Source organism: Halyomorpha halys, unplaced genomic scaffold (genome assembly GCF_000696795.3).
Source record: "Halyomorpha halys isolate HHAL.00 unplaced genomic scaffold, Hhal_1.1 Scaffold482.1, whole genome shotgun sequence".
NCBI lineage: Eukaryota > Metazoa > Arthropoda > Insecta > Hemiptera > Pentatomidae > Halyomorpha > Halyomorpha halys.
In genome coordinates this window covers 381,827-401,538 of record NW_027109248.1, presented here as the reverse complement: position 1 = coordinate 401,538, position 19,712 = coordinate 381,827, and the positions used below count along the sequence as shown (strand labels likewise).

At 30.1% G+C, this 19,712-nt stretch overlaps 1 protein-coding gene and 1 long non-coding RNA gene across 5 annotated transcripts in view; one reads left to right on the top strand and one right to left on the bottom strand.

The window, feature by feature from the left end:
* Nucleotides 1–19,712, bottom strand: part of IA-2 (tyrosine phosphatase IA-2) — a 174,449-nt gene that overhangs the window by 119,103 nt on the left and 35,634 nt on the right. For all 4 annotated transcript variants that reach the window (XM_067047475.1, XM_067047477.1, XM_067047476.1 and 1 more), the window contains exon 2: nt 8,392–8,463. In XM_067047475.1, coding sequence (XP_066903576.1) covers nt 8,392–8,461 — 70 coding nt within the window. In that variant the 5' untranslated portion in view covers nt 8,462–8,463. The remainder of the gene's footprint in view (nt 1–8,391; nt 8,464–19,712) is intronic.
* The window catches only part of LOC136795776 (uncharacterized), a 117,051-nt gene that overhangs the window by 90,677 nt on the left and 6,662 nt on the right, over nt 1–19,712 (top strand). The window lies entirely within an intron of this gene.

Here is a 19,712-nt window from a genome sequence, read left to right as displayed (position 1 = left end):
TGGTTCCTTCCCAAGATTTTCAAGTGTATATGAAACATACAACATATTTACTTATTGTATTATTTTTTTACAGTTGTAAATTACATTAAATAAATAAATAAAAAAAAATTATTAATAAGTAAATTTTGTTTTCTATATATTTCGTATCAGGATTTGTTATTAACTTTTTATTTATATTATAAAATATCCTAATTTTAAAGGGGATACTCATGATTGTTGTTTAATGTTTTAAAATTATAGAAATTATAGATATAAATATGAAATATTATATGTCATAGCTGCGTTTCTATGAGCAGATGGGATGACCACCTCCTGAGACTAACTGATATTACTCTGAGTAAATGATATAATTAAGAAGTGATTTACCGATACTAATAATATGTAGGAAATGTTGTAAAATACTAAAACTAAAATATAAAATTAGTAAGCTATCAAATTCAAAATTTGGGTTTTGAGATGAAGTTCTCCTTAGATCTGTTAGCATCCTTGATTAACACCAAAAATAGATGCCCCGAAACTGTTGTTTGCCATGATATTCGTTGTTGCATAATTGCTGAATTTAGCTATTTATAAACAAGGAAAGTTATGTAATTTATTGTATTATGTGATTTAATTACATAACTCTTGCTAATGGAAATCACGCATACAATAAAGATATGATTCTGTAATGAAGCTATTGAGAATATTCTGTACTGAAGTTTTATGGGATTATTGATGGCTTCATTTCGCTCCTAAGGTATGGTAAGGTAATGCTATAGACTAAGGTTAGCCTTAATAGATTCAACATAAATCTTGCATGAATATGATTTTATATCGCATAAATCACTAACAGTAATCGGGACTCTAATATTTATTCAGTGTGTGGAATATAAATCGGCTTAATTGGATTGGTTACCGGCAAACGGATTATCTCAACGAAAGTTACCATAAGAAAAAACTGTATATCTACTTTTTATTTTTTATAAATCGCTTTTTAATTTTATTTAAATATATTTTTTTTTTAAATTTATGTATGTTGAGTATTTTTTTAGATACTGGAGTATAATTAGTGCATGACCATGCAGGATTTTATGTGTGTATATATTTTTTTCTGTATTTAAAATGTTTACAATTTATTATGCTCAGAGGAACTTTGATGTGGATATGTTGATAAATAATAGTATAAAAAAAATAAAGATAATATAACCAATAGAAAAAAAGTAAAAAGATGAAAAAATGTAGAAAAAGATAGAAGAAAAGTATATAAGGATAGTAATATTATTTATTACTATAATACTATAAATATATAGTAATATTTATTAAAAAGGATAGTAATATTATTACTATTATGTATTTTAATATTTACTGATTATGCCTTTTAATTATAAGGAGATAATAAACCATTGTCCAACTATTTTTAGTATGCTGTGTATTGCAATCCAATACAAATGGGCGGCACTGCTCTTTGAATAAAGTGTTTCTTCCTTCTTCAGCCGCTGTTGCTTCTTAACTTCCAAGCGACTTGTGTGGCTGATAAACGATGAAATCTTTTTTTCCCGTTAACGCCTAATTTTTAATACTCTCATTTATAGTTATTAAACAGTAACGAATGACTCTTCTTCTTTTGCATCAACCTGTAGTTCCTTGTAAGCAAGGGTGTTGGCTTGGCGAAGAGTTTTACCTTTTCTCTTGCACAGACGATCGGCGTTATCCACATTCGAAAACCTTGGTCTGCCTCGAGGTCTTATTCCATCAGGGAAGTAGTCTATGGTATTTATAGCGCCTCGGTGATCCTCTATCCTAACGACATATCCAAACCACTTAAGCTGGTGCGCCTCCAGAATGATGGACTCCTAGTTCTTACCTTAATATTTCGTTACTAATGCAGTCTAGTTCTGCCCAAAATCCTTCGCAGGAATGTTTCAGTATATTTTTTAGTTTATCTATCAGTTCAGCTGTCAGTTCCTGATATGGGGAAAACGCAAGTACACCGACTTAAAGTTTTGTAGGTTCACATTTTTGTCTAATTCTCTTTTACCAACCACACTCTTCAAGATCTGGCACTAGATAAAGTTCTTCTTGCTCATCCTGTGAAGGATCTCTGATTCCATTTACCTGACCGTTTAGTAAATGTTCTAAGATCACTACCTATCTTATGCAAATATACGAATGACCCAGAAAAACTTATTTCTATGTTTTTATTTTTCAGTTATATCATTAACTAGAATCATAAATACATGGTATATTTATTTATGAAATTTTTTATCATCTTTCTATTTAAAATATTATTAAGCCGGTAGATGTATTATGATATCTGGAAAATAAAAATGTGGGTTATATTGTTAGAATGGTGGATGGAGAAATACAAAAAATGGTGCTAAAACAGCCCATGGAACAAAGACGAGAGGAAGATCAAAGTTGAGGCGGTTGGATGGTGTAGTGAGAGATAATAACAGTATCCTAGGAGTCAGGGATAGGATGGCGTCGAAACAAGACCATGAAGAATGGAGGAAGCGGTTGGAGGAAGAACTGGAATCTGCTTGTAATAAAAAATATAAGTAACAGAAGACCCCGCATAACTCATTTTGATGTTATTTTCATTTTTCAGGTGCTTCATTAACTGATATAACTTTTCTTATTTATAGTAAAAATATTATCATGCCACTCGATGTAATTATTTTAATCTAAAAAATGCAAAATAGTCGTTTCTGAATCGATACAAGAGAATTTGGTTTTTTTATGTGAAATATTTATTAATTTATTATTAGAAACATTGCCTTCAATATCCATAATAATAATGCAATATTAACTAATATTTCATTGGTTGACTTGTTTTCCCTTTGTAAATTTTACGCCAAGTATGAAATAAGCCGAATCACGAATTCTAACAGCAAAAATATCACAAAGGAAAGAACAAATATTTAAACTTGAAACCAATTTCTTAATCGATTGACGGTTAATCAGTTTAAATGTACAGAGAGTAAATATGTTTATTTTTAAATTTATAAACAAAACCTTGGCCTTATTGATGAGTTGATTTGTACAATTGCGAAAATTACTAATCAAAGAAAAATTTAGATTTTTAGCGCCATTTTATTTCTCGAATTAATCTGTGATCGTTCCAGAGGGGTGAGATACCCTACTCTCCTTTAAAGGAAAAGTGAAACCAAAAAGAGGGGGGTATGACCACGCCCTCGGTCCTCAGGTTTACGTTCAAGTTACGTTGGAAGGGTAGTAACTTGCAACGTAATCTGAGACAGAAAATAAGGTAATGGAGGAAACTATGTACATAGTATAATACAACTAGGTAACGGAACAGCTGATAGACTCAGAGTTGATCAAGCCATCGAAAAAATTCACATTGCCTTGAACGGCAGCATTAAAAACTATTGTTCTAGTTGGTCAGGGTATTTTGTAAGGCTCTACGAGATCCTATTCTCTCCCGGAATCCTCTTAATTGAGGCTTTTTGTCCAGTTTTTTAAAACAAAATGCCATATCAGCAACAATAGATCCTAGGGTATTGTTTCAAAATGACCGCTTTATCCATTGTTCTCGGTTTCACTCAGGCAAGTTCTTCTACTTTACTAGAAATGAAAACTGATTCAAAACCTCTTAACTTCAAAATCATTCATAAATGTATTCATATAAATATCTGATATTGTTTTATAGACGTATGGCAATAAGTTCGGGTATCTGTGATAATTTTAGTTTTTACTTCTAGTTTCAATTTTTTTTTTATAGTATTTTATGTTTTTATTGCCTATTTGTACTCATTTATATTACTATTATTTCGATAATTTAGATTTTACAAATGTAATGAAATGTAATACTTTTAGTGATAAATTTAATAATGTTATATTTGGAGACAGGTTCTATTTGTATAATTGTTATTCTCTAGATACTCGAACCCGAACAGCATTACAAGGGACATCACAGGGATTCGAAGAAACAGCATATAAACATGGCATTCATGTGTATATGAAATATTCATGAGGAGATAAGGATGTAATTATTAAAATGGCTTCAGTTTCAGTTCTATAAACCAGTTTAAGTACCTAGGAAGCCTTGTTACAGATGACCACAAAGTAGAGAGCGAAATAAAGGCCAGGATAGCAGTAGCAAATAGATGTTATTTCTCACTTCAGAAAATACTGAAGTTAGAGCTCTCTCTAAAATTATGAAAGTGGTCATCTACAAAACTATCGTAAGGCCAGTAGTGATCTATGGATGTGAAACTGGCTCTTGATAAAAAAAAAAATGGAACAGATCCTAAACTCCTGGGAGAGGAAAGTATTGAGAATGAACGTATTCCCTTTGTTGTTTCTTGAAGGAAGATAAACAAACTCAGGAAACCCATCTTTCCCTCGGGTGTAGAAATTGATGAAAGTTTCTCAACAGAACCAGAGTGAAATCTCCAGGGCCCACGCTTCGAGTTATTTGAACAACCATATAAAACACAATTTCAATCTCTAACAAATGATATAACATGCTTTTGTCATACTCTGGTAGTGTAGATTAATTTATAAATGTGTGTATTTATTTATATTTTAAAGACAATTGACGACAGCCTGCGTTGCTGGAATATGAATTTTGACTTGACAGATCAAACTTTTGCGGAGAAAAATTAAGAAGAGAGAAGTAAATATGAGTTGTAAAAAACAATAGTCCAATCTTTAATTGGGTCAGTTTTCCAAAATGACAGAATTTTTGTCTTTTACATTTTAATTGTAAGATAGTCTGAATTTACAAAGACGATGACTGGCGGTATTAAGTTATCAAAATTGGAAAAAAAGTTACGCTACCGTTTTTATATGTAAAAATAATCCGAAACTGAGATGGGAACCGGTTATTTGTTAATACTCATCTACCATGCCCCCAGATTAACAAGGCAGCTGTTGATTAGGATGAAGGAAATTGTTGGTTGTACATGTTTGTTGACCACATTATATCCTGGTACAAACTTTGCTCAAAGGAGCTCAAGAACAAACATCTAACGTTAGTGGAAAGGGTTCTCTGGAATCGATCCCTGTAGCCACCCCCATTCTATGACTATGTTGTCACATTGACCTGTTGCTTCTAGAAAAAATTCAAGTTGGTGGAAGAGATGAAATGATGACTAATGATATAATATGATATATCACATACACTAGAGGCCAATGACATAACAATAAACTGTAAAAATCAAAGTTAATAACGCCGATAATTTGGATACATCGATCCAATAGCACTGATCTTTCGCACTGAATTCACCATTGACCTCTTTGGGATTGACATTCTTAATAGTAATTACCTAAGTCAATTTGAACCCAGTATTAGACCCACCGCCGAATTGGCAGGTAGAGATTGGACCCGAACTCCTTCTGACAGCGACACTTTGATGGATGGTTGATCGGAACGCGGTCCTCAGACCTGACCTGCTCCTCTACCCAATCGATCAGCTGAGCCCTGTTACATTCCGGAAAGCTAGATATCGGACCAATCAGTCTTAGGAGGATCATGGCACCAATGGTACTTTTGTTTGAGCCACAGAATAAAAAAGTGCTGTTTATCAAACTTAAATATCTGAGTATATATGTATATATAGTTGACCGTAAAATTTGATGTATAGGAAGATGGTCAGGGTTGCGGTCAAAGGAGAAACAAAAATAGTTTACAACTATTTATTTTCCTGTATAGGAAGATGGTCAGGGTTGCGGTCAAAGGAGAAACAAAAATAGTTTACAACTATTTTTGTTTCTCCTTTGATTAGATATTAAAAACTTTACTAGAAGTTCTATTAAGTATCTAGAAGGAAATAACAGGTTTTCCTATTAAAACTATTCAGTCACAAGGACATTCAACTATTTAAAATCATTGGAAGTCAATTCTTTCCATAATTAATAAAATAATTATTATTTTATTTATTTTTTTTTTTAAAGAAAATTCATTTTAACGGTAAAAGAATGATATACCATTTTCGTTTTCAACGGCCGATTTCTATGTATACAGTTGTAATTTTGTGACTAGAGAAATAAATTATTTTGTTTTAAGGGGGAAGGATATTCTTTTAAATTAAATTAGAAAGGAGAGATTTATTAATTTAGTTTCTAAATATACATTGTGTTAAACTGTTTTTGAACAAATCTAGTTCTCAGAATTTTGTAGTGATTACAAAGAAACTACAAATTTTTGGATTAAAAACCTTCCAGGTTATTGAGCGTTCTCGGACTGACAGGTGACCGGCATGCCCTGCTCTCCTTCAAAGGGAAATTGAAGCCTAAAAGAAACGATTTTTCCATGCCCTAGGTGCTCAGATTTACGGTGAGGTTAATATCAATGCCCGTCATTGTAATCTAAACTGGAAAAGAAGGTATTTGGTGATTAGCTATCTTTTTGGCTTCACTTTTCCTGGCAGCTTACTCCATCCACTGTACTGCTTCCTTCACGATAAATTAGTTACACCACATTATATAAAGATTCACAAATATCAATATATAGTTAAATAACTGCGCCAGCGCCTTTCGCCCTTCATACAACCAGCGGAACGGCCCCTCCCCGTTCCAATAATCCACTAGCGTCAGACAACCAAGTAACAACCTTCAATGGACCCCTCACCTAACCTTATAATGCCAAAAGGCAATCCAAGGTATCATGACCCAGATATACATATAGCATACCTCCTATATGTATGTACCAGATATTCAATAACATCATTATAGGAGGGTATGAAAAAAAAAAGAAAAAAAATATATATATATATATATAGCTAAATAAATGATTTGATAAATTGTCTATTTGACATTTTCAACAAGCAACATTTTGAAAAAATTTCACAAAACAGTCAAATTGTTCAAGGAAACGAAGTACGGCAATAAGTAAAATGTGACATCTCCTTAACTTATTATGTCAAGTCAATAAAAGCCATTGAGTTATTTAGGTTTTAAGGTGCATGACTTATGAAGTTTTCTAACCAAATTATAGGAAATATGATTGATAATAATTACAGTAAATATGTGACAAAGATAGTTATTCAAAATATTACTAATTCTGAACCTATTATGTTCTTTCAATAATGCTTACTTGAGGATTGTATCAAATTTAAAATTAATTAAGCTGCTAAATTTATTTTCATGTTTAGTTTTTAAACATTTGTTTTCAAATTTATTTTGGTATTATAATATGGTTAAAGTATTTAGTTTGGATTATATTACAATTTGACCGTTTATTTTATATGTATTGGAAACTTGAAAATTCCTAAAAAAACCTTTGAATTAAATGTTAAAATGCAAAGTATCAATATTAGAAAAAAACTTTAGTTTGAAAATGTTAGATGAGGACTAGGTTGTCCACAGCCACTATAGATACACTTTCAATAAGTTTTTTTTTTTAGTTTTTTGATTGTCAAACCTAGTTCTAGACATTTTTAATTTTATGTTTATTTATGTATATTAAATATAGGTTTTCGTTAGTCAAATTAATATTCTATGATATTTATTCCTACTTCAGGTACCACTAAGGGTTTGCATCGAAAGAGTCTGTATAAAGCCATTCTGTAAACATTTACTGCAAGCACTCATATATATGTATAAAACTGAAGGAAGTAGACGATTGCTAAAACAATAGTTTATCATAACCAAAAGGTTATAGAGGTACAGCAAAGTACTAAGTAAAATACTTCAAAGTAGAAACACTATCCTACTTACGTAAAACATAGAATTGAATAAAAGTCCCTTACCACAGTTTTGATGAATTTAAAAGAGTACTATGATAAGTTATTGAAAGCATCTTTCCTAATTTATAATTATAAATAAAAAGCTAATCTTTTAAAAGCAACAAACTAATATTTCTTATAACCTTCTTATGATAGTTCACATCAGGCCCGCAAGGAGTGCTAATAGCAGTATACGAATGTACAAAGGTACACAGCTACCCAAATTATGAATATAATTCAGATATATATATATATATATATATATATTACCCTGGCACCTATCATTAAACTGTCTTTTTTTTCAATTTGTGATTTCCAGACTTAATAGTAAAATAATGTTTTGTTTTTTTTGTTCTTCAGAATTTATTAAAATGTATTGGACAAGTTCTCATCATGAGTATTCATTACAAACAACTGAGACAACTATTCTAGAAATTGGACGCGTCTATCTACTCAGGGAATATGTTAAAACTTTACATAACAGACCCAACGTCAATAGTTCTCATTCAACTGGGATGAACAAATATCACTCAAATTATATGAGATTATTATATATTCCACAGTTATTTGTAATAATCACTATCTCCATTTCTATATATAGTAATTTGATCATTTATTTAGATTACCTCTATGTGTTCCTGTTACGCAAAAGATTTCCTGGAACATGTTATAGAATAGTAACTAAAATAAGAAAATATATAATTTGATATTTTACACTTACCGACATTACCAGCTGTCGAGCCCTGCAGTGCCCATATTAGTTGGAGTAGTACGGGCCAAAAAGTCCCCATAACTGAAAGATAAAAGATTTATTATTTTTCAAATCAAACTATTGAATTATAATTAATGCTAATATTTCTATAATTTGCACTTTATAGTGATTAAATTCATAATAATATAATATTTGAAAAATAGATAATAAATAAAGACTATGAGAGAGGTCGACCGATAGGGTCACGATGGGCCTCACGTTATAGTTCTCGTATTAAGGAAATAAAATAATTAAGACTGACTTAGTATCTCTGTTTTACTTATTCTGATGATTCAAAATAAAATAAATATTTTTTGTATGAAATTTACTACTGCATTAGATTACAAATACAATAAGTGTGAGGAGCTATAATGATATGGAAAATATGTGAAGAAACTACCCATTGCTAATAGTCCAATAACACTTCTACATTGAAACGTTTTGAGGCCATCTTCTTTTGAGGTGCTTTGGACAATTATCAGTAATAGAAGAAGAAGCGAGATAAGAAATTGATTAGAGAATTTATATGGAAGAATTGATATCTAATTAGGGCTAGATCGGCTCTATAGAGAACATTAAGGTCTTCATTGATGATTTCAATTGTGACAAAATAAGGAGTATTGAGGATTATGCAAATAAAACATGTTTAGTACTTCTAAATAATGTTTCTTCTTATTTATTTATTTCTTTGAGTCGATTCATTCCAATTCAGAATTCGGGTTGCGTATATTCATTGTTCGGATCCCTACACTACTCCGCAAAAAAAAAAAAAAAAGAACAACGTCTCCACACCAAGATTCAGTTCAAATTTACTAGTGATTGCGAAAATGACGGAAGAAGTTCCTTTCTCGGAAATTCCTTTTCTGTGTTTAGTTATTATAATAAGTGGAAGTGCAATAAAAAAGGACAATATATTTCACAGCGGGAATTAGCATGCCAATAATCTTTTGGTTGAATAATAGCCTGGGGAATCAAAAAAACAATTTATAAAAGCGTCTAAATGTTCAAATAATGAAGCAGAAAATAAGAGCGTGAGATTTACCACACCGACCAATGTTGCACAACAATGAGTCTAAGAATCTAGCATCTGACGGGATTCAAAAGATGCATAAAATACTCTCCTACAACACATCAAAATACCGCACCACATAGTAACAATGAGTCGGGGACATCCTGATGCAGAAGAGATTCTCCGTAAATGCAAAGAGTCGATTACAAAAGTCCTAGTGCGTACTAGGCTTAAGAATGACGTTATCCTATCAATATGTATATTGAAGTATACTTGTTTATACTAAAGGAATAAACGAATCACGGTACTTATGTTAATGACACCATTCAGTCAGAAAAGGATTCTATGGGCAGAGGACCTCAGAAAATAGTATCCTTTAGTATAATGTATTTTCATAAAGGATTCATATATTCATGTATTCTTAATGTATTCATTACTCCATTTAAAGTGGGTACTTGCCGCAGCGCTAAACAATACCCGCTGTTTTTCTTTGTCAAACGTGTGCCCCTTACCTTGTTTGCTAAATCCTATAAATGATTTTACAAGTGCAGGTTTTAGAATCCCGTGTTTTGTCTTACTAACAGGTTCAAAATTTTATTATTAAAAGAGAAATCGTGCATTTTGCTACACCGGTCTGTTATTAAGATATCATATTTAAAGTCCAAATTTTTCTTCCACAACTGAAGATTTCTCAACTTTGATCACCCTTTTCGGAATCTATGATGAATTTACTATGAGATGGGTCTATCGATTGTTTTAGTGTTTGAAAATAATCAATAATATGCGATTTGGTACCTAGATCTTTCCATATCAATTTCATCAAATCCCACCCACTACTTTCGCTTACGAATACACAAATGAATTTTTCATAACAAAATTGTTTTTCGAAAACGGCTGGTTCGATTTAGTCAAAATTTAGAGGAAAGTTGCGGATTTGCTTAAATCAGGTCTAATATTAATTTTAGCAAATTTCATCCTCTACATTCACTTGCGCGCGTAAAAAGAATTTTTCTTGACACGTCTGTATTTTAAAAACGGCCTGTATTTTATATCAAATATCAACCCCTATGTCTGCTTGCTCAAACGAAAAAGTAAATTTCCTGGATACGAATTTTACAAAATTCATTATGAATCTAAAAAAAAAACAGTGATTCCTGATGTTTTAAAATTTTTTCTCCTATAATAAACCTTAAAAACATCGATAACAGAAATAAAATAATTTAGCCCAGCAAGAACTGTTCGGTACTTCAGCAAACTCAAAGTTGCTAAGATTTATTCTTTAAAAAATATTACAAAATCGTATTTTGTGTTTATGTATTATGACTGCATGGACCGCGCTTATTTTATTACCAAGCAGAAAGAAGCCTAAATTTATCGATTTTAGTTTATCAGAACAAACATTTTTCGCAGTTTGAATAAATGTCATTCACTGATCCAGTATCGACTAATATTTTACCTATTAGTTATTCTTGGTACAGACTACAATGTCAAAAGTCTAAAATCACACGTAGATCTCAGCCGTGAGAGGCGTGGGTAAAGAAGGGCCAATTTCCTCCCCGTGGAATGAAATTTCCGGCAATTTAAACCAAACCTGTGAGAGGGCGGCGGCAGATTGGATAGGTCTATTTGATTTAGTTATTTATCAAAATATATTTTCTGTTATTTTTGAAGCGTGAAAAGACTTGTAATTATGAATCAAAACATGCGTTGTTTATTTTGATTTGTGAAAAGAGTAAACATTGTCGAGTGCTGAAAAACAAATTGGACTGAAGACAAATTGGACTGAAATCCCTCTTTAACTTTTTTCCTTCCTTTTTTTTTAAGTGCATTTAATTTTTTTCACTAAAATTAAAACTATTCATGGACATCTGTTGAACACTTATGTGGTAAATGTATTGGGTTTTCAGAAACATATATACTGCTGAATTACACTAACACATTACTCCAGAACCTGGATTCATAATGAAGCCTAATATGCAAATATACAAACTGCAAGCACAGGCACTAATACTTTTTTTCACAATGGGGGTGACTATTAGAGATACTAATGGAGTTAAAAGTACAAGCATTGAACTGAGCTTAATATGAAATATGCTATGTTTCATACCTGTTGTCTTTAGGATGCAAGAATAATTACTGAAGGTAACTATCCAAAATCATTTATATTACTTTGAGTCCTAAAAACTATTATCATTGCGTTACTTTTCAAAAGGCACAGACTGTTTACTAGTAACCAATTAGATATCTTCATAAATTATTATTACCATTGAATACATAATATATTAGGAAGTGGTATAGGGCGCCATATAATATAATATACGACTCAACGCTACATAAATGAACAAAGTATTTATTTGCAATTGTATGTATTCATAAATAATATTATAAAAATAAATGATTCAGATAGACAGTCTTGCTATCTTTACATTATATATGAATAGCTGGGTCGGTAGAAAGGTTCAGGTGGTAATGCATGCCGTGGTAGGTGGTGATGTTCAAGCAGTGGCGGGGTTGGCTGTCATGTCTCCCTGAAGGTCCAATGGAAGTGTCCTTCGTCCCTCTCAGACTCGATGTCACTTCCATCTTCAACCTTCTTGTACACCTCTCAGACAATTATCATAGTGAGCGTCATTATTCTCCTCCTTCATTCGGATTGGCTTTTGTGGCTCCACCCACTAACGATAGGTCACAAAGACTACCGATAAGTGTTTTTTAGTAAACTATAATTGACTTATCTCGAGACTAAGTCGCAGATAGTCTTCTCATCGCTGACAATAGCGGAGTTGTCAGGTATTGAAAGATCAATGATTGCACATCCCATTATCTAATAATAAATAGTGTTGTCCTGGCACGGAAAACTCAAACAGTGGTAAAACTATGTACTATGAGCCATCGTTTTGAAACAACGTTGCAGGGGTTCATGAACAAAATTATTGTACATTTGACGTATTTTATAGATTATACTGTGGAGTGTGGTTACTTTTTGACAATCCTAATATCTTTGGGGCAGTCTATGGAGGGACCATCATGGAGACAGAAACTTATGTCCATTTCATAATAAAACCAACATTTTTTTTGTCCGACTTGTCACTATCCAAGCCAACCAGCGATTCTTGTTTGTTATTAAAATATCTTGTTAAGATTTCTGTTACATGACCATTTCAGCAAGCCTCTGTTTTACCCTTGATACTATCAAAGGTACAAAAGTTAATAACCATACAAAAAAATTAAATGAATAGAAAATTAACGAGAAAAAAATAGTAAAATACCAGAGTTTTGATTTTGGTAGCATTAAACTCTTGGGGCTCAACTCAAATATTTCTGTTAAGGTTTAAATTTATATCTCTATATAACTAACGTAAGATATCTTATATTTTTTTCTAATTTTCTTGCCAGTTAAGAAACTTTCCTTAAGGTAAGGAGAGTGATTCAGTTCAATTTTCGTTATAAATTTTACAACGGATCTATGGGTTTTCAGATCCTCCTGAATAAAACAAAAATAAATAAAAGATTATTTTTAGCACTTGGTCTTTTAGGTTTCTTCTTGGATTATCTATGAACGGATTAGCCGTTTTGTATTCGCTTGCTTAGAATTTGGGGCACTCTGTGCCGGCAATATGCTTCGCAATAACTAGGAAACCTGTTTTTAGATTTTATATTGAAGCACAAAAATGATTTTATGAAGCTTAATTTAAGTTTTCTTCTAACACTGTTTTAACTTTTCATTAATACAATACATTTATGAAAAAAAAAAATAAAAAGAAAAGGCATGACATTTCTAAATGGACATTTAAAAGCTAAATATATCCACACAAAAGAAAAAGTAAGTTCAGTTCTTTTTTCACTATTGTAAGGGAAAGTTCTGTCCTAGGGCTTTCAGAGGTCGGTATTTTTTGTCATCAGTTTCTCAACTGTTTTTTAGAGTGAGATTTGGTATAATGGTTCTTGAACAATCCTAAAGGTGACCTTTAAACTTCAATCTAATAACTCATCCAATTTCTACTTGTTCAGGTTTTTTTGTGTTAGTAAAGCTAAATAACTTTCGAGTATCATGAAGTTTTCCTTTTTTTTTTTTAAATATGAAGTAAACAGTAAAAAGTAAGTAGTGTAATCTTTAATCAGCCAAGGGGGGGGGGGGAGGGACATTTTCTCCGTTATACAGAAGTATCTGTCAAGAAGGAGTTAATACAAAAATAACACTAAAAAAAAAATTAAATTTAGTTCGTGAAGTATACCTCGAGAGTCCAAAAAACTAATATCACGATTTTATTCGATTAAAAAAAAACAATGCATCGTACTAGGAACATTTCGTCCCAACTATCCTTTTGTATTTGTAAGATACATACATTGCCGGTAGGGAAAATATTTTTAGTTTGTTGGACAGTATGGTGAATTTCATGGATAATCCATAGAAAAGTTGAGCCGTAGTCCAGGTAAAATAAATCATGAATTTTAATTTATTTATGAGAAAGGGATTTATTTCTTTTATCCTTTTTTTTTTTTTACAAATTGAATGCTTTATACATTAAATGGTGGCAATACGCAATAACTAAATTACTTATTTTTCCACGGTCTATGTGTTTTTAATTATTTAATTATATTCTTATAAGGCTTAAGAAGGAGACCAGATTAATTTATATGATTTGTAATTGGAGAAAAAAAATAATGGGGCAATGGCCGTTGTAATAGATAAATTAAAATAAAGAAAGTTATTCACATTAAATCATTAAATAAAGGCACAACTCGTTCAGTAAATGAACCTAACAATCAGTAAATAGACCCATTTTTAAAAATTTTCTATAAATAAACACATTTTAACAAAACTGAGTTACATAGTGCCGTCAATAGCTCTAAATTATGGAATTGTGAATATATACATTTATATTTTATGAATTTTGTCCGTTATAGGGGGGTGAATAGTCCTGATTGGGAATAAAATTGGTGTCTAGCGTACTAAACGTAGCGGAGGCGTTTCGGAATAGAGAAGTTCAATTGCATTATAATTTATGTTGTTTCTCGAAACCTTAAAAATATTATCCGTTAAGAGAGGGGTCTGTTATAAAAAGGTGTCCGTTAACAGAAAAATCACTGTATTAGATGTAAGTTAAACTAATCGATCGTAATACTATCTCGAATAAATTACTTTACTTGATATTTTATATATAACTGCCATTGTAGAAGTCTCGTTTGGTGATAGGTAGTCATAAATTGGACATCTGAGTTGAGACACATTTGTAATTCTCTGCTTTCTTATTGATTACGTCGAACCGGCTCTATTGTTCCTGGCGAATAAAATAATTTTTTTTTTCCGAATTCTTATTTTTATTTTAAATCGTTTTTCACCATGTTATTTTTCTGATTAAATATTCTGAATATTATCAGAAAATGTGTCTTCCACAAAACAGATGATATCTTATTTCAGAAATGCATTCCATTAGGTAATGGAAATAATATAAAATCTCACAAAAAAAATAAAATACAATATTTTATTACATGAGATAGCATTATTATAAAATTAGATATTTGCCGGGCTAGAACGTGGGTCATGCCTGCTGAACTACTTTAGTTTTCGTTTATTTAAATAAATATACATTGTATAGAAATTCATTTAAAAAATATTTTTTTTTTTACAAAATATACAGTTTTTTTATGATTCAAAATTTTAACTGAAAATATGAATTATGGATCTTAATGCAAACAAAAATTACCTCTGATGATATGTCCGTTACCAAACTTTATTTACGAGATATTCACCTCTATTCATTAATATGAATTATTTAAATTATAATAAATAAGTCAATATGTGTTCTAACTATTTTGTTAATGAAATGTAAACATTAATATTCATACTTAAAGTTCTTTAAAATTACCTTGGGACTTGGGATATTTTTTCCACAGCTGCAATGGCTGAACGGCACTAGGTTTGTGTTATTGTTTCAATTATCCTTCTTCGTAAAGAATATTCGTACGGATATACCTTCGTAGGGAATTTTTTTTTATTTTGAGATTTTTTTTTTCTAAAAATTAGTTTTATCTTTTTTCGTTCTTATTTGGATAATATTTTTTTAAATTACATTAAACAATTGTATGTTTTATGATTTGCCCGTAAAATCTGTACATTGATTGTCAGTTTTATCTATTTCCGTTAGAAAATAATTTTTTTTTTTTTCACATTATCAATACATACAAGTTTTAAAGTTCTGTCTACTCTAGAAAAGAACAGGTCATATAGAGGTCAGGATAACATATTGTGCTAGATAAAGTAGTAACGGGATTGGGTTTGTATTTTACGACTGCCTCGGACGTTTTCAGGAGTAAGGGTTCAGAACGAAATATTTATGGGGCATAAACATGCAAAAATTATTGCAAAACTGGTATTATTAGAAATAGAGGTGGTTTTTCTTATTTATAGTCTTCGATATATCAAAAAACAAAGTTTTTTAAGTATAGAAAATTAAAAAAAACATTTTAGAATTTAGTTTCCTATAGAAATGCGTTATCATAATCAACCGGCCGAGGAAATTAAAATTCCATGATAATGAAGCCTGGATTATGACCACGAATATAATTCAAATAATGTTGAATTCAAACGTGAAAACGTAATGGTTTTTCGATAAATCGTATGCTTGAAAATAATTCAACTATTTTTCTTACGGTTTTTTATGGTTTACTCAGGGTTCTTTGGAACAAAATGTGTATGGTATGAGTTCTTCTTGAAAACTGTTTTAATATCATAATTAGTGAAAAAAACTATATGTTCTAGAAAAGTTTAGAGTAAGATATGCTGGAGAATAACAGGATAAGGTTAGAAAAATAATAATACTCTTAACAAATATTCTGGGTCATCCTATACATTTTTTTTCTAGATTTAAGAAGTAAATCAAACAGTTTTTTAATTATTTCTTAGCTTGTCAAACTTTTTTTTTTTTTTTTTTTTTTTCTGACCTCCTAGAAAAATAAGAACAATAAATTAATTATATACATAGAAATAAGTGTATATATACAGGTGTGTTACATCTTGGATTGCCAGAGTGGCAGCTTGTCAAACTAATTCGTAAATGAAATATATATGCATATAATTGTATCATTTGTTGCGAGAATGGTGTTGCAGACTATCCCATGCATAATAAACACCGGGGAACCTTTGAGGAATGATTTAGGAGTCCCAATCGCCTTGTATCTCTAATGCATCTCCTTAGGGTCTTGATTACATTTACATATTTATGTGAGGGATTAGCTGAGTTTCATGATGTTACAAGAATTTTATACCGTAATACATTATTATTTATTAGAGTCATTCTGCATTAAAAGTGATGTTTGCCCACAATAATATTGGTATTTAATATATCACTAATCGAGGAAGAGCAAGAAAAATCAGAAAGTAGCCAGCACAGGTTCAGTGATATAGATGAAATCGACGAAGTTCTTCATGTTTGTTTTCAGAGTAGATCCCTCCATAAATAGTCTAGGTAGGGAAGTAAAAGTAGTATAAGTAAAAATTTTGAAAAAACAATCTATTTCAGCAATTTTCATATCGCCCTCCTTAGTTATAACAGTTCGTTGTCTATAAGGCCGTTTGTAGCCAAGTAAGTTGAAGCGTCACCTCAGCACCTCGTAACTACGGTTCGAATCCGACCTAGAGGAAAGTTGACATTTATTTTGTGCCCTACAAAATGAAAACCCTTCACTCTGGCTTAGAATAGGTGAGATATTTTTGAAGTTTACATAAATGATAGATGTATATTATTTAGTAATATATATTTTATTTAAATTATGTAGATATAATATACATAAATAATTTAAATTCGTTTACAAAAGATTTAATTTCTGGTAATTAATTTAAGGTGACTTCCACCACTTCCATTCACAACGGTTTAAACAATAGTGCTGTGTTTTATTCATACCGTACAACATAACAAATAATAACAAAAAATCGAATAAATTAAAAAATAAGTAATGAAGGAGACCCAACAAAAAAAATTAAAATAGTACAAAAACTATTTTTTAAAATTTTATTTTATGTTTTTGTACTAGTGCTCTTTTTTTTTTAACAGTGGACTATCTTCCTTCATTTTTATATCTTTATTAATTAATAAAAACGGCAATTAATAATCTTCTAATAAAAAGAAAAAAAGTAACTATAACACTCAAGTACTTTTTAAAAGTCAGTTTGAGAGTAGTTTAAGAAAGGTCTTTACCTGCATGAAAAATCAGTATTTTATCACATTTCTTCGATACTAATTTATTTCTTTTATCTCAAATCTTTACAAGTATGATTCGTATTTTTTATTCATTGTTGTTTTCGGTGAATATGTTTGTTTCTGTATTGAAGTTTTAATTCACGAATTCATTCACATAATGGTCTTAATATAATATGAAAAATGTTTGTTAGATATGAGAAGAAATTAGTATTATATACTACAATCTTGTACCGGAAATGTTTAATTATATTACAGGAATCTTCAGTGATACGTAGTTTCCAAAAAAATGTATAAATATAATCTCCAATATTTCTTGGATGTACTATAAAACTAAGAGGATTAATATTGTGAGGTGGTTTCTTTTCTTTTAGGAAATACTTTTAAAAAATTGACGAAATAAAATTGTATTGTTATAAATAAAGGGAAAAATCTAGAATAATACATAATAAATCCTGAAGAAAGATTACTGCGAAACGTCAGTGTCTTGTATATAAGAATAGAAGAATTATTCAAGTTTATATTAATAAAAATTCTTTTTGAAAGTGTTTATCACTGAAGATTTACATCTTATGTAAAATTCTATTCAAAGATCTAAAAAAATAAATAATTAATTGTAATTTGTATTCTGTACATTTTAGGCTTTAATAATTTTTTTTTTATTTTATTTATTTATTGATATTTACAACTGTATAAAAAAATACAACCAATAAATTTTATCGTAATGACATAATGATATGATACAGGATGTAGAGAAACTACCCAGTAGTAGAACTCTACTTTAATAATTAGTTAAGGAATTAAAAAAAAAGTAACTGTTGTCTTTTCACTGTAGGGCATAGTTGTTTTATTATTGACTAATAAAACAAAAATTAATATATTAAAAAGTAAATAGATTACAAAACTAGCTGTATAAATTTTGTATTACAAGATCGTTGACCCGAAAAGAAGAATAAATAACGAACATAATCAGGTAACACGACCCAAGGGAAAATTTTAATAAAAGTGATGTGTTTCATCCTCCTCTTTAGGAAAATAATGGGGAAGGATTTTAAAAAGCTTTTAGTAATACATGGAAGCTATTCGTTTAAGGTTTTATGAAAGCTAAATTGAAATAATAATATTTGTTCCATTTTGTTTTAAATTTACATATAATTATAAAAATATTAGTTATTTTATTAATTTTGTATTTTGCATTGCGTGTGTTCTTCAATTCAATTCTGAATTGGTTTACTCGGAGTGTACTAGGAATTGGTTTGGGATTATTATTCAGTTGGGTAAATATTTTTCCAATCAATCTGTGAAAAAAATAAAAATAAAAATTTGGTTAGAATCTTAATTATTTTTATCAATTGTTCTATATTTGTATTGTTCAATATTTTGCTATCACAATAAAGACAATATATTTCGGAGTATGAATAAATGATCAAATATATTGGAATTGATATTTTTGGGTAGGTTATTGTAATGTGTCATCATCAATGAATATTGTGTCAATTAGTATTCAGGATTTAGTGTGTTTCAATATTTCATCATCCCATTATTCACAGCAGATTTTATAACTTTATTAGTTAAGTTTATGAGTAATATTTGATACTCACTATTATAAATTATATGGTAGTATTTCAAAGAATGTCCGTAGATTTAATTATTTTTTAAATCTACTAATTCTTTATTTTTATTCATTAATTTAATTTCTCCATATTTAGGAAGATAGAGAGTTTTTTACTTATAAAGTGATAAAAATCTTCCTTCGAAGAACATTCTATAATTCTTTTCTTTTAATTTCACAGTTTCTCTTAACATTTCGGAGTATTCTTTCGATCATCTGGACATTCTGTTGTTTGTTTATTTTTTTTAAACTAATGTATGTTGTAATAACATTCCTATTGTACAAATATATTACTTTCAAAAACTTTTTTTGTGTCTTCATTATTATTTAAATTTTCTTTAAGGAATATTCCTTTTTATATTTTGGAGATATTGATGTTACAAGGCCAGAGCTATCATAAAAAAAAATACAATATCTTAAGGACGGGAGAAGAAAGTATGTGATATGATTGTCACCGATATTTTATTAAAAT